We start from the raw sequence: 27758 nt of genomic DNA, 5'->3' as shown, positions 1-27758 counted from the left end.
CCACAAATCTGAGGGCATTTTCCGCTCAATATCGTATTCTGTTTTAAAACAAATCATCATACATTTTTCCCAAGCAAGATTAGAGGGGAGAGTCCTCTTAAAGATTTTCTCTAAACATCTCAAATCAATCCTCATTAATGACATGCACCAGGCTCTTTTATACACATATGAATTCTGCCTCTATTCACGAGTATAAAAAGGTACATGTCAAACGTATATTTTCGTACATGTATGTATTTAAAACACGCTGATTTTTACACAAAAGTAAAAAACTAAGTCATCTAAATTATTCGAATATATTGTATTTTTTAAAATTATTTAAAACACATTTATTTTAAATTAGATTTCTGCATCTTTATATGCAGATTGAAAAAAATGCAAGATTATTACACTCTCCCTCTCATTACAGCTAAAGTTTGTAGTGACTTGAGGTCATTTTCAAATATGACGTCATACATTTGTAGTTCAGAAAAGTGCATGCACAGAGTACAATGCAATATTCTCAGGAAATCCTTATCGTACCTGCGAAGCGTTGCATATTTACAAAAGGAACAAGCTCATTATCAATATAACTAGTCTCACCCCTTTCTTGGTCTTCTTCTTGTCTTTCTATACTGATGACATCCATCTCCGTTGATTTCACTGCTGCCAAAGAATGAATTTATTTTATCCCATACACTTTTTTATTTTTTTTTCATTGTCACAAACAAAGCAATCCAATACTTTATTTTTAGAAATAAAGCTAGCTAACACTTCATGTACGTATGCTAAAATATTGATGCCAATGTTAGATGGATACTAATTTTATGTCATTCATGCAAACCTTGACCTTGATATATAAACTCTACATGGTATTATGATGGTATATTGCCTATATATCTAATGCTCATTTATTAACCATGAATATTGTTTTAATCATTATCGAAAATCTGATTTAAAAAAAATGATTTTTTTAGGGATGTCAACGAATATTCGAGTACTCGACTATCGTTCGATCATACCGACTATCGACTAAAATTTTTTTAGTCGGTTATTCGTTAAATATGTGTTTCATCAAAGTAATTTTAAATTCAAAGCAATAAATTTATATTTGCCCATTTCATAGATTTACATTAATATTTTCATATGTAAAATTAAGGGTATGGTACGACTGTTCAAAGTTTATACGTCTAATGTATGTTCGACAAACATGTCTTCAATATCTACAGTTTTGACCATAAAAATATTCCTAGATTCGCATCCCCGCCCGCCCCGATTTTATACCCCCTCCTCGATTTATTTTTTTCTTTCTGTTTTTCTTCCTCTTAATTCTGATCGGGAAAGTCTACATGATTTTGACAGCTGAAAAGATGGTAATTGCTGTAATACATGCGTACCGGTATATATTTTAAACAAGGGTCATTGGTTGAAAAAGATTGGTGATGACATGAAGTAAGAGATAATTAAACCTTTACTGTGACTTTCATTCGGGTATTGTAGATAAAATTACATCGATTGACCAGGTGAATAAAAAATCTGCAAAATTGAAAAAAAATAAAAAAAAATATAAAATAAAAGCCGCCCACCCGCCTCGATTTTTAAAAAATTTCGGATGAGAATCTAGCAATTTATTTATTATGGCCTTTGGTATAACTTAACAAAGGTAAACAATGTTATCAAGATTATGTGAATCTGAACTTTTATACTGCAGCGCAGTGTAACATCAAACACATTTTGCGGCGATGCGATTTATGTGAAGTTCTCCGCAAAAATGACACAAAAGCAGAGTGGGAAAGAAAAATCACAAACATGATTATTAATGATTGTCTACCTCTTACTGTTTTAAATGGAGAGGACACTTGTTTAGTTTTGAAAATTCAAACTCCGAAGATTTGACGTGATACAACTATTCAGAAAGAATTCTGATTAAACAGCTATTACAAAATTGTAAATACATATAGATTGGGGTCAGTATTGAGAGTAATTAAATCGTGTTTTCTTTTCTGATATTAATTTCATGTTACGATTATTGATTGTTTGCACAAATTTCATAATTGAAATTTATCCCAAGCTATATTTGCTCTCTCTTTGTTTTTATAAGAGACACGCTTTATTTGTTTAACTGTCAAAGATCATAGACGGACAAGTAGAAATTGGCTTCAGTAATGAGGTACATCTACTACCGTTATGCAGAGAAAGGGTAAATACAGGTTTGATATTTTGCATATACATATAATGCTAATATATTAATTAATTTTGAAATTAAATACACTGGGTACAGTACGAGGGGTTATCAAAAAGTTCGTGGACTAGCGCTATAAAATTAATACCGTTCAAGGTACTTCAATGAAATTTGGAGTGTAACTAAATATAGATCTTTCCAAATACTATGAAGATTTTATATTTTAATAATCATTTTTTAAAAAATTACATGCTATAACCTTTGCGATAGTTTGACTAGGCGGCGCAACCTCAAAATATGACAAATTCTGATCTTCAAGTTTAAAATATAAATTGAAAAATAATGACTATTTCTTATCAAACTTTTCCGAATTTTTTAAATAGACGTCATACAACAGTTCCGTAATTTTTTAAAATTTTACGTCATTTAGTGCATTGTGTGGAATTTTATAGCCATTTTTATAAGTTTGTTCAAAATTGTACGAGTGAAAAATGACGCCGGAGGGGAAATTTTTTTCCCCGGAATGTTATAAAGTTTTGCGTTCAACTTGGTAAAACCCCAACAGAGAGTGGAAATGTTTAATCAGGCAGGGGAAAGAAAAAAGTATCAAGATCACTTGTCTTTAAGTGGCATAAACATTTAAACGGTAGAGAATAAAGGAAGACGATTTGCGAGTCGGATGCCCGAAACTTGTTACCACTGAAAATAACGTTGATCGCGTCGGGAAAAATCTTAAACTCGGATAGACGGATTACATTAACACAGTTGAGTGAAGATCTTTCTATCTCCTATGGATCCATACACAGCATTGTACACAATGACTTGAAAATGTCCCGGGTGTGTGCAAGATGGGTACCAAGACTCTTAAAAGATTTTGAAAAAGTCAGAAGAGTCGAAGAATAAAAAAGTTTCTGCGCCGATTTCGCATTGATCAAAACTTCTTGGACCGAATTATCACGGTAGACGAAACATGGATATCCAATTTTGACCCGGAAAGTAAACAAATGTCAATGCAGTGGATTGGGTCTAATTCACCCCCTCCCAAAAAGGCCAGAGCTTCAATCCGTAAAAAGCACATGTTTATAATATTTTTTGACTCACGTGGAGTTATTTTAAGTCACGTTGTGCCTAAAGGAAGATCAGTAAATGTAAAATATTACTCAAAGGTTAGATATAATTTTTATTGCATAAAAGGAAAGAAATATGAAGTACTGTAGGCCTAACTTTTATAAAATCAACACATATAAACCCAATAAAAGTAATACAATAAATTGAAATATTGATTATGCAATTATAAAATAAGCGAATGTTGAAATATTTGAACATTATCAGTCATTTTGTTTTAAAATATTAACGCGCAACTGCATGTTGATTTTATATTTATAGGTTTTATCAAAGGACTTAGTTAATGCGCTTAGGAAAAAAAGACCTGATTTTTACTTAAATCGGGAAAACATTTTCTGATCAACAATGCCCCATCCCACAATTCAGCAGAGACTGTACTTACAATCAACTTACAGCAGGGGCCCAAATTCTGCCCCACCCACCGTACTCACCAGACCTCGCACCTTGCGACTTTGCCTCTTTCCCCAAAACTGAAAAACGATATACGAGGGAGAAAATTTCATGACATTACAGAGCTGAAGTCAGTAGTAAACCAGAAACTACACTTATAAAAGGAGTGGTATCATTCCATATTTCACTCCTGGGTACAGCGCCATGAAAAGTGTATTGTTGCAGGTTGAAAAGTCATGACGCGATGACGTTACACGACGTCAAAAAACTGAACCGGCAACAGCGCCGGGTTACCATACCTTGTGTTATTCATTTTACGATAAAATTATGGTTTTGAATAGTACACAGTTGAAATTTTCAGAATAACTTCAACTTTTGTTAATTCAAATCGACAATAAATTTTATTAACCCAGCTAGCATAGTATTTATTTTATAGCGCCAGTCCACGAACTTTTTGATAACCCCTCGTACATATTGCTGTAAAGTTTTTATTTTACTACATACATGTTAACAATTCAGAAATTCGTTGTATAATGGTGATAACATGTTGATAACATAGATTAAATAGTGTAAACTCGTCAAAAAAGACATACAGTGAAAATGAAAAAAAATAATTAAAATTAAACGAATAATCGACTATCGTTCGACTAAAGCATGCGACTAAGCTGTCCAAGTAAAATTGACATCCCTATTTTTTTTTTTTGTATCATAAAGTCATTCAAGCCTTTAATTTGTTTAAGAGTCAATGCACGACTGTGCTTTAAGATTTATTTAATTATCACATTAACTAAAAATTATGTGTACTATTGTAATTTTTTTAATTAAAAACAGTCTAATTGAACAACCCAAACATAAAATCTAAGTTAACTATTTTTTACAATACTTAGCTAAAGTTTACTTTAATGAACACTTTGACACTATAAGAACTTTGAATTACTATAGTGATAACTTAAAACTTTCCATGGCGATCACTATGGAAACTTGGGAAAAAAATTATTTCTATGGTGATAATTTATTTACTATAGTTATATCTATAAAACTTTGATTTACTATGGCGATCACTATGAAAACTTAAATTTATTATAGTGATAATTTAGTTTACTATAGTGATCACATAAATTTACTATAATAGTGATAACTTTGACACTATAGTGATCACTTTGAAAACATTATTTATTATTGTGATAATTTGCACTTTGATTTACTATAGTTAACTATAGAAAACTTTTTTTTTTCGTTAGAAGTTTTCTTAATGGGGTTTGATTATTTTTACTTTATTTAGTTGACAATCAAAATATTAAACCCACAGTTAATAAATATAATTATAGCAATAAAATAGTGGAAATGCATAGGTTTGCAGTACTTTTCACATATACATATTGTGATGCAAAGAATTATAAATTAAACTAAGATTTTTAACTTTGTTATGCCCTTGCAATATTAGAATTTATATATGTACTTTAAACTGGAAATGCATTTGCTAAAATCACGTCCCTCCGACATCACAGGTCAATAAAACGTTTAACATATCCCCAACGTGAAATTTTTAAACCCTCCTGACTTTATATTTTTCTGATATCAGACAAATCTTCAAAAGAATCGCCCATCGTTGTAAAATAGTTTTTAATTATGTTATAAAATCACTATATATCCATTTGCATTCTGAGAGGCTGATATTGAGATAACAACGCATTTAGTATCAAGTTTACAAAACAATACAAAAGAGGGCAGAGCAAAAAAGGACCTTCGAAACATCAGAGGTGGGATTAGGTGCCATGGAGGAAGAGATCCACGCGACCATTCACATGCGCCGTGTGTTCCTTGTCATGATCGGGGAAAAAGCGGAAAAATCAGTCGTCAATTCAGAATATAAATAATGGATAAAATTAGTATGAAAAAAGTCAGTCAGCATTTGACTCGATGATAAATGTGATTAGGGTATATTGCTGCATAGTAGGGAACGTTGACGAAAGAAAAGTTAAAGTCATCACGTTTATCATAAAGCTAGGTTGTTTGATTACCATTGACGTCTTTTTCAAGTAAAATACCCAATTATGAAACAGCGGATTAAAAGTGCAAATTATAGTTCCAAACAAAGGATTCATTGGACGTAATGAAACAGGACATGTAGTGAATAAGTTTTTTGCTCTATTGGTCAGTTTATTATTCCCCTTCCTGTGAAAAATAGGGAACTTAAGGTTTCTCTGAGTCCATCCGTCCTTCTTTACCTGTCCCCGTGTCTATCTTTCGCTCTGTCACACTTCGTTTTTTTTTTTGCATTTTTTTTTCTAAACGCTTGGAGACTTTTGGGAGATTTCCTTGAGATGTTTTTTGGAGTGATGATGAGTTATAAATCAAGCTTGAATCTTCTTTTCGCTTCACTGATAATTGACAGAATTTCTGAGCTTTAATTTTCCATAATGTGGAGTTGTAAATTAGATTTGTGCAGTGCTGAGTTAATGATCCTGACGGGATCGTCAAGTTAAAAAATTACTGATTTTTAAAATGCCAGTATATTCTATCGTTAGAAATGATAGAGTTTACGAAAAAGGACAATTTTGAACGATAGAATGTGTTCTGTGTAGAGGCATTGACACGATATAGGAAAGGAACATAAACGAAAGATAACTCTTACTCAGTGCTAATAAAATGAAGAATCTATTCCACAGATACATCAATGTGAACAGAGTTAGAATAAAAACAGTAGGAGAGAGATTGATTTTAGAATTGCACACGGAAAATTGAACAGCTGGAAAGGCAAAAATTAACAGATGACAGAGTCTATACAAGAGTACAACATCATTTAAAATTTTACTGTGATGCAGACTTTAAGGGGGATGTACAAGCCAATTGGATCTAATCTGGTGTGAAATAAGAAATGCCAAGAATGCGCTTAATACTAGTCTAAACTAGCCCAAAGTTACTCAAAGTGTTAATGCACTAGTTACCTACTGTTAGAGACCAAAATTAGTAAATAATTAAGTTTATTTTGTCTTAATTAGGAGGAAATTAATCATAGTAGAACTGCGCAGCTACAGCATTCACGAGATGAAAAATGCATTGAAAATGGTGTTAGTTTGATTCATTGATAATATGGCTACAACCATTTGTTTCGCTTTTTTCTTGTCATTATCTAAAATTCTTGAAAATTTGATTTTTCATATGTGTGTCTTCCTGAGGCCATGTGTTTATTTCGTCCGCCATTCCTCTGTCACCCAGAGTTCGAATAACATTGATTTTACAATAAATGCGACTATAATAACATCAAGACAAGAAATTACTAAGTTATAATCATTAGGTAATATTACTTACTACTTTTATTTGTTGCATCGCTTCGTCTGATTAATGAAAAACCGCGATTTTAACCCCACTTCAGCAAATCGGGAAAAACTGTTCTGTTCGCAGCTCGAGTTTCCTAGATAATATTACTACACTGAGCACATGGTTGGCATGTGCATATATTTGCTGTAGATAGATGCGTTTATTACCATGATCATATTTAATTTTTCGTGGAACAAGTCTTGATAATTTGTTGGTTTCTTTAAAACTCAAGAAAAAAGCTTAAAAATGCCCTAAACATATGTGTTTACGTCGGGTCTTTTTTCTGTGGCGATAGAAGTTATTTTGAAATGGGGCACTGCAAGGAGGATGATTAGCATTTAATTTGAAAATGTTAAACAATATGCGGTGCATGAAAAACAAATTGCAATTACATGTCTTACCTTCGAAAAGTTGGTATATATGTCTATTTTTTTTAGCAGTTAGATAGAATAAAATAGGCAGTTATAGGATTTCCTTCAGGTACCTCACATAAATAGCTTGATTGTTTGCAATGACCAACACATTGTATGGAGTAATGCTTGGACATAAAAACGCATCATGTCTCATTATGTTGACTACGTTGTAAGCTCTCGCTCAATGAACATACGAAGCTTGATGAAATATATTGAGTTGTTTCTTTGAAATTTAGAAGCAATCACAATGTTTGCAAACAAAGGTCCCATTGTATATGCTATGTCTACCATCGCCAAAAAATCAGAAGAACTACCCCCCCCCCCTCCCTTCCGAAAATCCTATGTTCTTTTTTCAACAAAGTGCCAAAGATTAAAAATTTTGCATTTCTAAGTATGTGATGAAACATGTACTAGCCTTATACGACCATTTGTTTTAAAATTATTTGGTTGCCCCTCTCTCCGATTTACTACCTAGAAATGGCCCAACTCAATTTTATTTTTAATCCAATTACAGGATTTTTTTTTCTTCCGTCAACAAATATGTTTAAATTTTAATGAATTTTTTTCTTCTCACCTATAAATATGACCGGCACCCAATAATTTTTCCCTGAGTTGGGAGGTCCACTGAAAATGTCATTTTAAAGATGGTATCAAAATATTTCATTTTGTTGATTTTTTCTTTTTATCTGTAAAATTGTAATTTTGACAAAATGGGCAAATAAAAAAATATTCAGTTAAATATTCCTAACACACTCGAATGATTTCATTCCTTTCAAATGTTGCTCCGCAGTAATGAAAATCGTAATGTTTTATTTGACAGAGTATATACGGGGGGGGGGGGGGTGATCGAAAGTAAACGATATCTTAGGTATTTGATAGTTATATTATTGTTCTTGAAATATTCAAGTATTTTTCAAAGTGTAAATTGGAAGATCTTTGACAGCATATTGCTTAATTAAAAAACAAACCCCTTTTCAAACTTGCTTTCACCGGGCAACATACAAGTATTATATTCAACCATCTGCCTTCCTTCACTAAACCATCTATCCAATCATAGATTGAATTATTAGGAAGTCATTTGTCTTAATAAACTTAAAAAACAAATTCTTATACGTTACTTCAAAGGCATTTTTAAGATATACCATAAATTTTTTAGTCGTTTGTTGAATGAGTTCCACTGACATACAACCATTTTTTGCACAAGTACCGGCATAATGACTTCATTTTCACATTGTGAGCAAAACTTTATTCAGCATATGCTATTTATAGAACTTGAGAGTGCACCAAATTTGTTTCTAATCTAAATTTTGGTTTTAGATAGTTCGAGAACTTTTTGATCACCCCTCGTACTAGTAGATACTAACACAAGGTTTTTCATATAGATTTTATGTGTTTAATTTCTTTGTGTTTATTGTCGATAATTAATCTTTTGATAGATATTATCAACAATCTGGTGCAAACTTACAAACTCTTAATTTTAAACTTTGATGGTGCTAATTTTTTCCTTACCTGGAATCAAAGAGTTTATTTCAATACGTACACTTTTAACAACTGTTCGATAATACATGTAATACTAAATAAAATACTTCAAGCCACACTATAACACAATTCCTCTTTTAAAAGCGTTAATATTATTTGAAATGTTTTGCAACTGTAATTCTCTTCTACATTTAAAGATTGTTACTAGTATGTCCCTCCATATTAAGAATAGGTCTTGAAAACAAAATTCTGTGCTAAAAATAGACCACGTGCTGCTATCAATGAACTACTTTTTTGGTTCTTTACACTCTTTTGATGACAACGATACCTTGTTTTGAACTTAAAATTATCATTTAAAAGTGCAAAATTTAGAAATTTTCTCAACAAATGGTTGTAGAGAGAACATTAATGCACAGTTTGCGTATTTTTTTGGATTTTTTAAGGCTCTGCTGAATTCTGTAGCTGCGCAGTTCTAAGGAGGATATCAAAAGCATTTTTCTGCAAAAGTATATATTATATATGCACAACATGCAATCAGTTATGCATATTTATTGTATCTTTATCATAAAGACTTAAAATTTGATCAAAATGTAATGTACTTTAGCCATTTGAAGAAATGTTTACATTTTGTTCTCACTGCACTAAAGGTGGCCGTACATCCCCCTTAATCTATGCGAAAAACTTTAATTCTTGATATCTTCGTGATGAATTTGGAACTTAATCAATATTAGTTATAATTAAAGGCCTATGTACCACATACACATACAACTCTTTTGCTAAAGAATTACTTAATTGTTACGCAGATATGTTAAGGCAGCACACAGATCGTTTTGTAAATAGCTTCTTTCATCAAACAATGCTTTTCATGTTGCAAAGTTTTTACATCCCCTCCCTCCTCTTCCCAGAGATGATGTGTTAGAAAATTTCTGGGCATGATGTCCCGTGCTAAGGAATTCATTGTCATAAAAAAAAATGTCTGATGAGGGATAAAAAAGTTCCACGGTAATAAAAACTGATGTTTAGATGTTACGCAGCACGGTTAAGGCCTACTATGAGAAATCGAAGGAAAATAGATGTGCAAAAAAGGGGGATTTTTATAAAACTTAATTTATTTTAATTAAGCTGTTTTATCATCACAGAATTAAAATACTTATGGAAATAGCATAGTATAACCCACTCTGTACTGTATGAAATTTGGTCCCATCGATGGACAGTCACGTGATGTATGCATAGTTCGTGTACTGAATGTACGTAGGTCATGAACAAATTTCAATATCGCAAGGGCATACCCTAGTTGAAATTAAAATTTCAAGCTATTAATTATTTCTCCATACTTTGTAGTTTCTGAAAAATACTGCTGCTTTGAATACAATTCGCGTTTTAATAGTTAAATTTTCAGGTAAATGAGCCAATGTCGAAATATGTTTGACTTTTACCAAATATTTTGTGTACTTACAAAATCACACCCTCGATTTAAAGAAAGCAGCAGCATTTTTCAAGTTAAGATATATATCCTTTATCTTTATTCAAAAAATGGTTAAGATCTATTAGGGTATGCCATTGCCAAAGTACGATTTTATCAACATCTCGTTGTAAAATATACGAAGCCTGTACATAAAAACACGACATAGTTAACAAAATACATTCTTTAGATAGTTAATGAAAAATCGCTCTAAACAAAGGAAATACATTGGTATTCATCGACTATTTAACACCTGTATTTAATATTCCGTTTAATAATAAAACGCATTTTTCATTGTTAAAAAATTCCTCAATCTGTCTATCACAGCACATGAAATACGTCATTCTTACCAAAATGACGTCATTTTATAAGTTCATCGCAATCAGTGCTTTGTTTATAACCAGCTACATTGGATTTAACTAGCAAGTGTTTTTTAATAGATTGAAAAGTTTTATTGTTGTTCATTATGCTAATACATTTAAAAGTTGCTAATTATTTCATTTTCAGGTATCATGAGAAATACATAAATTAAAGTGATAGTTTTGTGTGACGTCACAGTTACTTTACCCGTATAAATAAGGCCCCGCCCTTTTTTCAAGCCTTAACAGTGCTGCGTATTCTGACTTTAGCATTACAGTAAACTAAGGTTCTCAAAATCTTCAAAAATATTCTCAAAACACTTAATTTTTTATGTTGAGTTACGCATTTTTTTTCATACATTTTAGAAATGTTTAGAAATATGCGTAAATAAATGTATCGAACTAAATTTGGTAACTTTTAATTATCCTTGCATATACATGTAGCTAGACTACAACAGCATTTGTTATGAAACAGCAAAAGTACGATATATGTACATATGTTTATATCAGCATTATTCTTTCTTAGATGAATCTATTGAAGAAAACATATGTTCAATTCTGTGTGAACTTCATTGGGGTGTCAGATGTCATAGTGCTACTATTTGCTAGGCTAGGTGATATATTGTTTATATATATTTCTGTCTGTTTTCGGACTACCAAGGTTAACGCGATGAAAAGGATAAAATAACTGACACATATAGATATTTTTATTCAACAGATGTTTACTAGATCTTCCTTTGGTGGGAAGAATGTTTTGAATACTATTATTACAGTCTAAAATCGGAAATTCCTTTGAAGTTATGTTAACTAAAACAGGGGATATCACTAATTTTGACTTCAAATACATTAAAAACTCATAAAATAATAAGATTATTCTCCGTAGGGATCATTGTTTTTTTCAATATAAAATTCTGAAACTGGACTGCTGATCATCATTGTAAATATTCAAATGTTGAAACAAGACGAATCTTTCGGGCTTCACAGGATTTGATCACGTGACCAACTAAACGTTCATTCTCAGACACTTTTTACATTGTTGTTTATTTCTTAAGTAAACATAAAATTAACTCACTTGTGTTCCAAGACTGACATCTTTTCGAGTTAAAAATGAATAAGAACAGGAGAATAACGACTAGAAAGATCGATGATGATACTACTCCAGCAATTATAGATGCGGTCTCAATCCCTGGCTGCAAATTAAAAGTACTGTTTGGTGACACCGAAGTAAGATTAGAGCTGTGTGTGGACAGGATATATGCTGAGGAGTCAGTCATGAGATTAAACGTTGTGGAATTTGGTATTGCACGGCTCCTTAAATAATAAAAGATTCACCCAATAATATAAAAATTTGATTCAATCCGTCTAATCTTATGAGAAGATGCATGAGAGTGCACAGATTTACTTACGTTTCATTTAAACAGTTTTCATTTGCCAAATAGCAGCGTTTTTGTGGATTGATTTCCAAGCAGGCTGAATCTGAAACAATAAATACATGCCTATTTTTGATTGTTTTTATTCACAGGCCCTCGTCACACATGTTAAATGTACTATTGCATCCGAAAAAGATTTCGTCTTACATTTGAAAACTTCATTGGTAATGTAAGGTTCCCTCGGACAACCATAAAGGAAAGTGGAGCAGTCGATGGCGTCTAGGTGTCCTGAAGATACAGCATAAGGGCAGATATCTAAAGAGATAGGGAAAATATTCAAAGTTCGTTCTAAAGGTCGATTCACATCTTGAGTCATTCAGTTTTAAATGAGAATATTTTAACTAAGATGTTGCTACATAGGCAATTTACCCACATATGATCCACATATGCATTGCCTTTCATATGAAGATCATGTGTGGAACATATGAGAATCATATGTTTATACAATCATATGAGAATCATATGTGGCCAATCATATGAGAATCATATGATCATGCATATGTTAATCATATGAAGTAATATACATATGATTCTCATATGAAATGTCCTTCATATGAGAATCATATGTATATTTTGGTAGTAGTCCTATGAGAACCATATGAAACTGATCATATGAGAATCATATGAAACCATATTAACTAATTTGCCCTTGTTATATACTCAGGTAAAAATCATTTGAATATTTTGACAGTGATCATATGAGAATCACATGAAACAGTATTCACTTATTTGTCCTTGGTATACTCAAGTTAAATTGCAATTTCAATGATATATCTAAATAGTAATTTAAATGTACATTAATTTCAAAAGAATTTGTTAGCAATAACTCTGTTTAACACCCCCCCTTTTCCCTTATAAAAAAACTTTCACAGTTTTCTTTTTTCTGTTATAATGCATATCCCAGTCAAAATTGATAAAGAATAAATCAATTTGCTTTTTATTTCAAATATTTTGCGTTTGGGTTTATTACTTGAGTAAAATAAAAAAAAAAATCCGTATTTTTCCTGGATCGGTTTGAACTTCTATCGGATGAAAGTGTACGTCATGTTTGACGTCACTGCTGCAGCAGAAGTGCTGGGTGTTGGAAAAAGTAAGTAATTTCTAAACAATTTCTTAAAGACCTTTAATTCATATTGTTGAAATATCATTTCATTACGGTTACAGGTTCGTATGAACTCATCTCTGTAATACTCTTAATCCGAGATTTCTCTGACTCTATCCCCCGCTTTTATATCGATATTGAATCTCGGATAATAATATTCTCAACACTTGTAATTGTTAGATTAATACATTTCGTAAACCTACATAACGTTAGTGATGATCTGTAAGTAATTTTGGATAAATTTGTTTCTGAATGGATGTAAACATTACAATTTACATGTTAGGCTAAAGGCATTACTCTGTTTTCTTTTTGTTTTGACTTTTGTTACGTACTGATTTGAAAGTGAAAGTAGAAACCCTGTATAGCAGTTTGGCGTTTTTGTATGTTGAGATCGTTATCAAGTCGATTCTTCCATCAACTTAATGACAAATGTTTATTTCTATGGCCTATAGATGCATTCAACAACTTAAGTTCAGTGTCACCGTGCTGCTTTTTTATTAAGTCCAAGAAGCCCAAAGCTGATAAGACTGGCAATTGATCCAAAAGCTGATTGTGACAGACGATTGCATCATCACAATATTTAAGGTAAAAAAAAATACTTGCAATAAAAAATCAAAGTGTACATCTGTAATGACTCCTTTATGAAAAAATATTTCTTGATGATTTCTTTTTGTTACATTTTTTAATTCCTTTATAATTCTGCATTGTTTGCATGGCGTCATCAAAATTAAATTCAACTCAATAATAAAGAAGTTGTATTCTACATTATGAAACAATTTTAATCCAATGCACTTTTAAAATATGGTAAGTATGAATAGAATATGCTGGCTTTAAAAGCTATGAAACTATATAGGCCACCCCTGAAAACCGTAGGAAATATCCCCTCATCATACCGGCCGCTTTTTGATAGCAAGAAATGTTACTGTCATTGGCCAGAGGGGGTATAATGACCGGCCGGAGGTGTGAAAAATAGCCTACCCACGAGAGGTCAGATGTGTGAAAAACTGAATATGGCTCATAGAGTTTTCTATTGTTTAGCCGTCTTGAAGGGGTAGTTATTGAGCCAGACTACGTAAATGGCCGGTCTAAGCTGTGTACATATGATTAACATCAATTAAACTTAAATTAATAAAATATCAATCAACTAATAAATTTAAATCACAGAATGAATCAACGGATTCTCGCACGCCATATTGCATCATCTTTTTAAATACAGAAGCGGTCTTGAATTTGGGAACTGTTAAAAAATGCCGAGAACATAAAATAAAACATTTAGCAAAATAGACATTTCATTATTAAAATTACTGTTAACAGAAGTTTTGTTCAGAAATGTTTTAACTATTTAATTTTAACTGAAGTAGATACATTTTTTTAATGACGTAAGCGATACACAGATTCTGTATAGAATTCAGTTAAGGCAAAGGGTCCGGTTTATTTCTTCTTATATGGTTAATGAAGTAACTGTCCATGTTTTTTTCTGTTCTCGTTTTTTTTTAATTTCTTTTCATAAAAATCAACATGTATTAATAACATGATGACAGATAAATACAATAGAAACCAATACAGTGTATTAAATATTTTTTCTAGCATCTGTCACATAGTTCTACATTTCTTCAATATGTTAGATTCTCGAGAAACCGACCACCCCTCTAGTTCGGCCATATTATTCAGCCCGGCAGCTGGCCGGTTTAGAGAAGTTTTTCTGTATAACATTAGTTTTATTTCGTAGTCGTATTATATCTGTGTCGGTAAATTGGGGAATACATTTGGTTGCTGATGATAAATTACTTTAATATAACTTGTAGAATTGATTTTGTAATTTAAGAATTATTTTATTTTTGAAATTTTTGTAGAGACCATTCTGTGCCACAAAGAAATTGTTCAGGAAGGGGAGAACTGGTGGATTTGCATATTTGGTACAGTTCAAAGAGATTTTCACAATGGTCAGATCAGAGGGAGGACAACTGAAAATATTGAAAAGATAAAAAAGGAAAAAGAACCTGGAAATATATGAAATAATTCTGAAATGTGGAAAATGTACACAACCTTGTCTGAATTTGACCTGTAAAGATTTCCCATTCTTATTTGTATGCTAGAATATCAAAAAAACCTGATTTTTCATAAATTTACAATAGAGCTCGAGAATACATGACAAATGTTATTGCTGATATTTCAATTTTGCAGTGGACACTTTCATGTCATATGGTAGATCTATACAAGTACATGACCTAATTATTTTATTCATTTGTACATGTATACATGTTTAACTACTTAATCATTTTGCTGAAATCTTATAATTTGTACTCATTTTAGAATATGTTAAATACATGTATCGACAAATGCTACTGACTTGTTTGTATATTTTTTTGTTTAGAATGTACACTGTGAAAAATTAGTTATTTCTCTTGATGAAAATAATTTTACCAAAAAAGTTGTGTAAGCATTATAAAATATTTTAAAATATTTAACCAATGAAGATAGATCATTTTACATGTAATGTAATAAATTTTCATCTAAAGCAGAAATATCTGATTTTTAAATGTGTACAAGAATATGAAAAATATTGAAAGAGAACACACATAACTGTTTCATATGATTTACATATGATACCCCTTTTCATATGATTCTCATATGTAAATGACTTGAAACACAATTAAATATTTCATATAATTTACATATGATGCCATTTTCATATGATTCTCATATGTAAATGGCTTGAAACACACTTAAATCATTCATATGCAAATCATATATAGTTATTCTCATATGATTCACATATGTGGATCATATGTGAATCACATTATTTGCTTCATATGATTCACATATAATGTCCTTTTTCTATGATTCACATATGAGATCAATCATATGAGAATCATATTATACTCATATATGAGAATCATATGCGGCTAAGTTGCTTGTGTAGGCTTAAATAAAAAATACCTTTGTTTCCCCTAACGCGACCGACCCAATTAAATCGCGCCGACTGAAAAGATTTTTTGAATAAATTGATTCAAATATTTTTTTTTTATTTAACCTAGTTTTATAAAATACAATTTCATTAAAATCACTTTTTATCAGAACGGCCGACGTCGTTCTTCTGTGATTTTTAAGCATTTGTTGGAAAGAAAATGACTTCCAGATGTTGTTACAGGCCTAGGGCAGTAGCTCTTCATAAAACAATGGCGACGTCTCAATACTATGTTTTTAGCTTTTTGGAATTCTTTGCTTTTGAAACAATTCAATGATAAAATTTACTGTGACTAACTAAGAATGTTTTGGAGGTGTGTTGGCGTCTCCATGTGAGTGAATACATTTTTAAATGGGACGTTAAACAACAAACAAACAAACCTGTCTTTGAATTCAAGGTACGTAATATATGGCAAGGCCCGCCTCATGAGTAGATGAGGGAACCACCTAGTGAACACGTCATTTAATTTCATTGCATTTCATTTAATTTGAGTTTTGATCTAATAACCAGTTCATCTATAATACTTTTTTTACTATATGCCATTATGGAACCATAGGAGTTGTAAAAATGTTTGCATATTCATCCTGATAAATATACTTCAGATGTCCTTTCTTCATACCTATATTTAGTGGTTAAACTTCATGTCTATGACATTGTACATGTATAAAGCATTTTTATCATTTGTAGATTTGGGTTGGTTCAATTAAATATTGTTTACATATTCTTCCCAACTAGTTTTTAAATCATGATTCAGCTTCCTGAGACGTTCAGTGTATTTTTTTTTAATTAGGCCTTGGAAGATTGTTTGTTTCTTTGCTTTTAATCCCTTCGAGATTTGTTAGGACTACATTTAACTATTTCCCCATTGCTCCAAATTTAGACGTACTCAGCACTTTTTTGCCATTAAGCAGTGGGGGGGGGTGTCTTTTTTGAGCAACCATCTTCTGCGACACTGGACATAAGTTTTTATGGTCCCCTTTGAAGGACTTCAACCTTTCAACGTTATTAATTGTTATTTAAACCTGCGATTTAAATTTAGCCACTTACTTCTTAACACCAAAGCAAAATGCTCCAGTACCATTGCAAATCTCATGGCCCTCAAAAAAGTACATTTATCGTCTATAAGCTCTGAAGGCTGATGAAAGGTTTGAAAAAATATACTCGTATGTCTGGTCTTTGCGTATTTGAGAAACTTGTCTATTTTATTCAATTTATATAAATGTAATGGAGTGAAATATTTCACAAGTTCAACTGAATAACAGTTATGAACTAATTAATCATGAATTTTGCTTTTAAACGGCATATTTGCGATACTTAGCATTTTGTTCACAAATTACTTTATTTTGTACTTTTCTTATTTATAAAGGTAATTTTCCATTAAATTTTAGAATGTATTATCAAAGCTGCTGTCAGAAAATAAAATTGTTAACCTACCTACCGACCCAACTTGAGAATTCAGGTTCGGGTTAGGGGAAACAAAGATATTTTTTTAATTCCGGCCTCAGCAAGGACATTATGTAAATCTGATAGATTAAAAGGGAAAAAAATTGATTGGAATCTATGTGTTATTTTCTTTTTACAAATATCTTTGACTTACTTGCTTCAAATCTGCCAATACTCCCTTTAGAACAAAACTCCACCAGTGACGATCTGTTCTCATTAGGTACACACTGGTACAGGTTCCTACCTTGTGTATCATTGGGGCACTGTAACTTGATGCCGTTGTTCAGCCAAGTGGGAGCGTCTTTGGGACAGGTTGACACTGATCGGAATGTCACATTCCGACCCATCTGTCTTCTACAACAAGTTATTAAACCACTAGCATTAAATATTTTACCTGATGACTTACAAATTCTTAATAACGGGTTTTCCATGAACTCGTATATTCAAATAATATTTTGTTCTAATTCTCAGAAACTAAACAATGAATAGACTGCATGTATGTACCGGTGTTTTTCAAAAAAAGGCTAGAATGGCAAATGCGCAGGTATGATAAGGCAGCACATGGATCAGAATTCGTCGATTTAACACTTTTTTATAATCATGTAACATCAATAAATTGGAAAAGTCAAGGATAAAACTTTTGCAATAATTATGCATTCTATAGACTGCAATGGAACTTATACTACAGTAAGCACTTCACCATGACGTCACCACGTGATATCTATAATTAGATAATATGCCTTAATGAAAAAGTGAGAAGTTCAACACTACCCCGGGGATAATAAGTTTTAATTTGTAATAATAGTTATGTAAAAATATCTCTGTACCAAGAAAAGTGCTGCTAGAATCCTACTGTCCTATCACACAAAAAAATTATTAAACACTTTTGGACTTTCACTCTGCTACTGCGTGATCAACAGTTATGACGTCATGGGTTTGGTATTTAACCCCTGTGATAACTACAGAGGCCCAGTAACGACATATTTCCGTTAAAATTATGCCTATGCATATTTTAATTCATTTTTACGACCTCAAATCAATCTTAGATATCGATTTTTATGAAATTGTTATCTCTAAACTTCAAGTCGTATAGCTTACTATGACGTCATATCATATAGGCAAGTAGAATATTTGGTTGTAACCTTAACCTACCTGCGTGCAATATTATTTTCTAAGATGAAGAGAAATTCTTTTGTTGATGCATAATAAATAAGGTAGGTCTTAGATGCATCGGGGTATAATACAATCATGTAAGTATGTAAACAAGACGGAGTATATCTAACTGTGTTTCTCAAAATGGAAATAATGGAATAAAGTCATGAAGATGGGAGTTTTTCCAGTTTAAACAAAAGAAAACTATCACGACTGCCTACCTACTACTACAAAAAGTAATTTCTTGTTATTCACCCCTTAAAGTCCCTTTCTTAAAAATATTAAACTGAATATGGTTATCGGAATTACTATTTTGCATGATTTAAAATTGCATTCCATGAAAATAATGTATGGACTACTTAATTTTATTGGAGCAGTTTAGCAGTGCTTTATATATTGATTTAATCATCCATTTTTTTTTATTGAATGTAATATCAACAATATTGTTTTAAAACTAAATTTTGATGCAAAATTTGAAGAATAAAGTAAACAAGTCCTTCTCGAAATCTCAGGAAATAACTACTTTTTCTCTCTTCCTGTTTCTTCCGTTTCAAACAATTGACAATATGTGCTTTTTAGGCATTGAGTGTTAAAAATTTCTCAATTTGGTCAATTTACATCACACAACAGCACAATAGTTTAATTCTTAGAGGATGAACACATCGGACTCCTTCTACCTTGCCAAAAATGAAATAAAAGATAAAAAATATGGAGAGTTAACCTTTATCTAAAATTAAAGAAGTTTCCATATTTCATATATTACCTGTACATAGAGAAGACATAGAGAAGACATAAACAGACGTACTAAAAAAAAAACTTAAGGAGTAGGTTTGATCCTGAACTTTTAAGGAAATTTTGTCTAGACCTTTATTTCTTAAATTCTGCATCATTTTTTTACGTTTTAATATTAACTCTCGATTATACAATGTAGAATTGTTTGTTTAAAACAGTATGGACTACCCAAAAATTGATTACAATAAAATTTGCTATTTGTCTCAAAGTTAATCAAACATATTCAGTGATAATTTGTTGAAATTTCGCAAATATACATGTTGTATGTCCTTGTATTCAAGGACGGTACCCATTTTTGATGCCCATAATATCATTTTTGTTCATTGATCAAAAAATGATCAAAACCATCTGATCATTTGTGTATAAACAGGCATAGGTTGCTCTAAATTAAACATATTTCATTTAATGTATTTTTAGGATAAAGCAATAACTTTTATAGCAGCTTTAATGAAGTTTAATTTCACAATCTAGTTTACTGATTCTTGACTATTCATTTTAAATGCAGTATATTAGAAGCCCTTGTTTTCCAGCATCTCACAATGGAATTTTGTGATGAAAAGCGGTCACATTTCAACTGTTATCAACTCATGAAGGATTCAATAATTAGAGAACTTAAGGACAGATGATACAAACAAACTATTGTCAAAAGAAATAAAATTATCAACCTAGGTCATGTGTAAATGAGTGAAATGAATAACTTTCACTGCGCAGTTTTAATTTTTTTTATTCAAATATTCTTTAATCTTCTTTAATCTTACACAATACAGCATTAGGTAATGTGGTTCCTCAAATATTTCTGCAAACACGACTTTTTTTTTCCGACAACTTATGATACATTTGCCATATTATCAATTCTAGCAATTACACTTAACGCTTCTTAACGTAATTAAATCCTGCATCGGGAAATCACCCTTGATATTTTTTTTTAATTCATAAAATACACTGAGTGCATGATAACATGTATATTTTTTAATAATAATAATAATAATAATAATAATTTCCTTGTTGATTCATATATACAAGCCAACATAAAGATATTGTTAGATTAAAAGCCATGTATGTAAACATGATATACGTAAGTCGAACCAATTGTCAGAAAATTAAAACTGAAAACGAAATGAATAATTTACCGATCTTGTGAAATTTATAGCCATAACAAGTGCTCTATATAGAATCTTTAAAATAATAAAATAAATTAACAACTATTAAATGTCAATTTACATTTGCGATCCCTGCTTACTTTCAAAACGAAAACAAATAATCATTCTATTTACATCAATACTGATTAGTTAACATGAAAAAAATAGCTCCGTTATAATATGGCCTCTTTAACGTTGTGCGTTTCTAAATCTATCTTATTTCGGATTAGTTTATATTTGATTTGATGTCATGTTTGGAAATCCATGCTGATGAGAGATAAAGAGCACTAGTAGTACCATTACTGACCGCTACTAGAAAAAAGACCTTCCTGTTTCACAGATTTCTTAATGGTATTATTAGGATATGACTTCGTAGACATGCGTTTACATCTAAAGATATGTATTCATCCTTTCATATGTCGTGCTATGTAGCATTAGAAGCTGAGATCAGCAGTAAGACTGTTAGGGACATGCAGACGCAAGTCTTTTATGTGTCCTGGATTCTTGAGAGCAAATCCGAAATGTCACGATGCATGGACTTGAACTTGCTTGATAACATTGTTGTAGAGTTTCTATGCGTATATTTTAACTTATTAAAGTTGGAACAGGTAATTTTGTGGGACTGTAATCTGTTGCTATGAAACTTGTTGCATCTTCTGTTGATCTGAAGTGTTTATGATTAGTTTAATCAGTTTGATTTTTATAAATCAATAAAAGATAACCCTCGTTTATTGTTTTAGTAAGAGAGTTATGAGAAGTATGGGAAATTTGACTCCATTATATAGGATTTAAATTTCAAAGGAAATAAAAAGACTTTTTTATGTACTTAGAAGTATTTTCACTTTTTATTAAAGAACAAGAAATGACAAGCAAAACTTTGGTAAAGGAGACAGCATAAAGAGTACATTGATAGCCAACCTGCCATGCATTTAAACTGAATTTTGTAAGAGGTAAGAGGAGTGCCGACATCCTTACTATTTCATATTGTTTGTAATTCCACATTTTTAAGATTCTTAAGACTAAGTGATTTCAATTACTACAGCTTTTATGGAACATTAAAACGAACAGGAAGATGATGATAACGACAAGAACTTCCATGAAAACGAACACGGAAGAGAAAAAAAGGAGTCAAACCTCCATATAAGCCTGAAACACCCTTATCAAAACACTATAATGATATCAAAAGTAAAAGATCAGAGGTAGATTTATTATGTGTGTAAAACGAATTTGGTCGTTGGTGATTAATTTGGAATAATACAATTTCAGAAGTTCTATATATCCAGGGAATTTTTTTTAAGTAAACGTAATTAAGATCTGTGATTGCATTGTTTCATATTGCAATTTTGAGTGGAAAAAACTCCCATTTATGTCTGTTACTAGAAATCCTTGCGATATATTTTGAACCCCAGTAACAAATAAATATATCTTTTTCTAAGCACATCTTGGGTTGACAAGAACATGGTGAATTAATTTAAATGACAAAATATCTCCTAAAATTGTGTTTCGGGGCTGCGCAGCAGAAATTAATGCGAGACATTTCAAAAATGTATAAATAACCGTCTCGCGATGTGCGTAGTCATTGCAAAAACTAGGCTACTTTATATCGCTGCGAGAAACCTCTGTATGAATCAGCTGTAATTATGTAAAACGATCACAAATGAATAATCAAATCAGATATTGCTATGTTATATTATTTTTAAAATGCATTTCAAACCTTCGGGAAACCTTAATCTTAGCAACATGTAATGAGCGTTTCCTCTAAAATGTATTGTGTCAAATGACCTGTAAGATTGATTACTTATTTATTTTCTTCTTATTTCAGGCAGATAATCAATAAAACATGTAAAACGCAGATAATCTGAAGTTGTACAACTTCAGAGTTGAAGTAGATAAAAAGTATGGTTTGCATATAACTGATTTAAAGAAATTGAAGAGCTTGTGTAGATAGATTGTAAAATGTCATTACGCTCTGCTCCGATACAATGTCATTTATATTATTCCAGCTGTGTAGAGTATGCAGGTTTATTAAAAAGTCTGAGAAAGAAATTACCAATATGCCAAATCAAAAAAGTAGGATTGATACTAAAGCTATCCCCTTTACATATCGTGAATTATAAAGGACTTAGTTAATTGGATTTGTTAAAAGTGGAAGATCGGGTATGAAAAATCAGACTAAACTATGTATAATTTATACAATGGCTAGGAATCATCTTATCTAAACGAAAACTTGACTCTGCGATCAGCACTATCTTCACGCAACACAAGAGCATTCTCTAATAGAGATTTTTTTATAACTCATTTGAAAACATTTCAAGCAAACATGTTTTTATTATAATTGCACCAAATAATGGAATTTTCATACCAGCCTCTATCAAATGTACAAAAGGAAAAGTACTTTTACGAAAGAAGTCAAGAGTTTTATCTTACAAAATAACATTTTAGAAAATGGAAGTGTTCTTAACTACTACAAGTTCAAAAATACTAGTATATTTTATTATTTTATAGATAATGTCAATGTTATCGTAATCACTCAATTAGATGTTTATGCAACCAAAAGGAGCTACATAATAATGCCCCAAGATTATCATAGTGCTTTAATTATGGATCATTCACTACACTGTATTGTGATTTATTCTTTATGGTTTATCCTGGTTTCAATCTCATCATAGTAAAATGCCATTTCTAAAAAAAAATATTGTTACATCAATTATTTTTCAAGCATCGATCTATATAAAATCTAGATTGCCAAATTCTGTCTTTCATTTAATCATGTACATGTATAGTTATTTGTATTTGCTTTGTGTATGATGACATGATACCAAATAAATACATACTTACTACTACTACTTCTACTGCTACTACTATATTGCACTTATCATCTGTAATTGAATGAAACATATCACAAGAGACATTGAAAAATATGCTAACAAACTAAACCGGAAGAGATCAAAATGTGTTTCATAAAATGCACAAAGAGCACTTCCGATCTTGCATAAAATGTGATGTTTAACTTCTTCTATTAAGGGTTATGAACTTTAATTTGAACAAGAAATAAAACTATTTCTTTGATGCTGAACCTTGTACATTGTATTAAGTGCAGGCACATATATTTTTGTAAGCGTATGCTGTGATTCTACAAAAAAAAAGCCCCACATTTACTCACCGATCACTGGTGTATTCAATATTGACAGATCTTTCACTTTTCCATTTCAACATTCTAATTATTCAATTTCTACTTTTATTATTGGACACACGTATAGTGCATACAATAACATAAAATTATGTAAAAGAAAAACATAAAGAATCTTTTCAAGTGAAAGGGAACTACATGTTTATTAATCTTTTGTCGCTCTTTCTAGCTTAAACATCTCACATATGATGAGACTGATTTGCATGATGTCGGAATTTCCATTAATCTTTCTCTGTTCCGTGCTAAGACGAAACAACTTTGGTTATGGGTAATTTATCCGGGAATGATCTTAAACAGTGTCAGTTTGTGGACAAGATAATGTTACAAAACGGAGATAATTCTTATTTTACCTATTATTTTAAGTATTTGCCAATGGAATGAAGAAAAAATCTTATTCATCAATTAAAGTTAAGCAGAGTTTAATGTTGTCGTGTGAAAATCTAAAAAACATTAATAAACCAAAGATTGAAGAAACTGCTTCTGAAATTAAAAAAAAATCAATTGAATGTTGTAAATTTATTTTAGAAGCAGCATTTGACAATTTTCGTTAACAGTGCATATTACAATGTATTCTTATATGGAAGTGTTTAATCAGAATCAGATCAAAAAATTTTATTTTGAGTCTGATTTTTATAGCATAAACATAAGTTCCGTAGAGCTTTTGACCGAGATTATATTAGTACATTCATAAATAACTATACACATATATTTTTGTATGCATCACAGTATTTACACATATACACACAAAACGACACAGAAAGCACATATATCATGCATAAAAAACAACACAGAAAATTATAAAGGAGTCACCGATCACTTGTGTTTAAATTACAGGTCTTCCACTTTCCTATTTGATAATATTATATTTTGATCAATTTGTTTAGTTAAAATATATATATTTCTTTAACTATAAATTTATAAAATTATGTTTTAAAGAAAACAAAACAAATCTTAAAACATAAGAGCAATACAAAATAGATAAATAAATAAATAAAAAAGGAACTGAAAGTGAGCAAAAACTGAAGATTAAGTTTATTAATCTTTTGTCCCTCTCCATTCCAATTGTTAATTAATTTTTAAACTGAGTAATTGTAGTTGCATTTCAATTGTTTCAGGGATTTTCAGATCTATAGATTGGCTCCTGCATATCTAAAAGAGAGTAATCCATGTTTTGTACAACTTTGGTTCTGGGTATTAGTTTTCCTAAAATTATATGTGGTTTCTTTAAAAGTAAATAAATCAGATTATGTGGACTCTCATTCTTTAAAATTTTAAAAACTTTTTAGCCATTGTTTTACGTATTTTCAAAGTTGGTAAGCCTGACTTCAGTAAAAAAATCTGTATTCATCAAAATAAATTAGATCTTTCAGATTTTAATGTTGTATTATGTGAAACATCTAGAAAATTAAAAACCAAATAAAAGATTATAAATGGTCAAGTTTACAATGTTTACCTATGCTTTAAAGTAATACAATGTATTAGGAAATCAGTGTTTTCGGAGAGGTGGATGAATGTTAAATTGAAATGTTCTCAGTATGCCGAAATTCTTTCAATATTCAAGGTTTTGTTTGCAATATAATCAATATTACATCACATCTTTCCTAATTAAAAAACCCTTTACATGTATCGGAATTTCGCGTCATTGCTGAATATTTTAGAAAATGTCGATACACACAGCAAACCATGTAGGGTAGCCGATTCTAAGGCTGAATAATGATGGATAAACCGTCTTTTTTAACATTATGTATTTTTTTTATCTTATTTAACCCCTCCTTGTAAAGTTCATTTTTTTCAAAACTTAAGTGAATATTCAGGTAAATGTATAAAATAAAAAATTTATTATGATCATCATTACAAATATTCCAATCAGACATTTAGCCTATATTAACAAATTAAATAAAATAATACGAGGGGCGATCAAAAAGTTCGCGAACTATCTCTATATCTACAAAACCACAATTCAGATCTGAAAATAAATTGGTACACACAAAGCCATACAAGAGTTTGATAAATAACATATGCTGAATAAAGTTTTGCTCCTTGTGTGTGACATCACAATGTGAAAATGTTTATGTAAATCACTTAAAACGAAAATTTGTTGTCTCAGTCATACTCGTTCAACAAACGACTGTAAAGTGCATTGTATATCTTAGAAACCCTTATGCGGTAGCGTTAAATAATTTGTGCAATTTTTTTATGACCAATGACTTCCTTATAAATTTAATCAATGATTTGATTTATCGTTAAAATGAAGGAAGGTAGATGTTTAAAAATAATACTTGTATTGTGCCTAGTGAAAGCAAGTTTGAAAAGAAATGTGACTTTAATTAAGCAGTTTGTTATCAAAGACCTCCAATTTATACACTTTGAAAAATAGTTGAGTTGTAACGGTCTTTAATTATTTCATTATGTTTGTTTATATTTGATTGATTTATAGTTAAATGTAGTTATTATATAATCATAATACCTGTATTTTTGTTTACGTACCATGCCATTATATAATGACCAAAAAATGCATTGCTCCTCGCGAGCAATGGCCTAGAGATATATATAGGGGGATGTTCTCAGACAAAAACACTTGCTCAGAATCTGTACTTATGTGAACATTGGATTATATTATTTTAATACTGTTATATGTGTGTAATTATTTGTTATTGTGATTTTATTATGATGTGTAAATATAAATAAACTTTTAAACGTAAAGATTAAATAAAGAGTTATCGCTCTTTGACCTATATATATCATTAATTTTAGATTTTAAATGTATATAGAAATTTGTAAAATAGTTTGCGAACTTTTTGATCTTTCTTGGTATTATTACAAATAATACAACTTATTACATTTGCTTACGTCTACCTTTCCTCATCGAACCATGCAAATATAAGTGAAATTCAATTTTTAATGACATGCAGTTGGTCACATGATCAGACTTCCTTGCGTTTAAAATGTAATATTGTACAACAGTACTCCGAACGTTAAATATGCGATGTTTTGACCATTATATCAACCCAATTTTTAACTACAGTTATTATGAGCGTTGGAATCATACACTGTATGTTTGATATTTTCTTCCTCTCTCAGCTCAATTTATTGAGATTTTTTTTTCAATTTTAATTTTGTTTTAAATGAATATATTTTTTTCTTGTTATATGAAGCCCCAGATACACTGTAGCTTCCTGATGATAACATTAAATTAAAAATTGCACAACGGAACTTGTCAAAAAAAAAATAAGAAAGTTTGATTAAACTCCAATCAGTAGGAGATCCGTATAATAAGTAGATGCCCACTCATTTTGAAGATAACAATAAGTTGAATTGAAATCATGAACCCCAAATATATGTCTGATCAGAACATAAAATAAGCAATGAAAATTAACAAAAAAATATTAAACAAAGGTAAAAGTTTCATTAATTTTTATTCAGTGGTATATATAGAACTGTGGATTTGATAAGGATACATGTAACCCCTATGACAATGTCTTTCTAACGAGAACAAAAAAGAACATTTTTAAGTAGTGGACAAGGAAGCACTTGACACTTTGTATGTTTTGACGAACTGTTGTGTGTTTTAGCCTAAATACATTTTAAGAATGATTCCTGTTAATATGAATGCCTGAAAGTTTACGGTATATTTTCATGCAAAGTTCAAATGAAAATTCAATTTCTGAAAATGAAAAAAATAAGAAAAGACAGAATCTTACCACTTCAGTGTTTTAGTCGAAATTCACTTGCGCAGTGATGAGACAATCACAGTCCACAATCGCTATTGGAAAATCACAGATAAAACTATACACAAAGTATATTTCTTCCATCTAAAAGCATCTTTGGTAAA

General features: G+C 30.8%; 1 protein-coding gene across 1 annotated transcript; it reads right to left on the bottom strand.

Annotated features, from left to right (window-relative positions):
* On the bottom strand, nucleotides 1-27758 carry LOC134275840 (uncharacterized; the record flags this gene model as incomplete). Its single annotated transcript, XM_062758131.1, has 7 exons — nucleotides 27628-27758; nucleotides 17808-18007; nucleotides 12288-12395; nucleotides 12117-12186; nucleotides 11783-12021; nucleotides 523-645; nucleotides 1-38 (listed from the first exon to the last, which is right to left on the bottom strand). Coding segments are annotated over exons 2-7 (771 nt in total), but the record flags the coding sequence as incomplete, so codon positions are not given.

This window comes from Saccostrea cucullata, unplaced genomic scaffold (genome assembly GCF_032062105.1).
Source record: "Saccostrea cucullata isolate Sc308-1 unplaced genomic scaffold, CSIRO_AGI_Scuc_v1 ctg7050, whole genome shotgun sequence".
In the NCBI taxonomy this organism is placed as follows: domain Eukaryota; kingdom Metazoa; phylum Mollusca; class Bivalvia; order Ostreida; family Ostreidae; genus Saccostrea; species Saccostrea cuccullata.
Note: the sequence above shows the minus strand (reverse complement) of the source record. Positions and strands in the feature narration are given on the sequence as shown.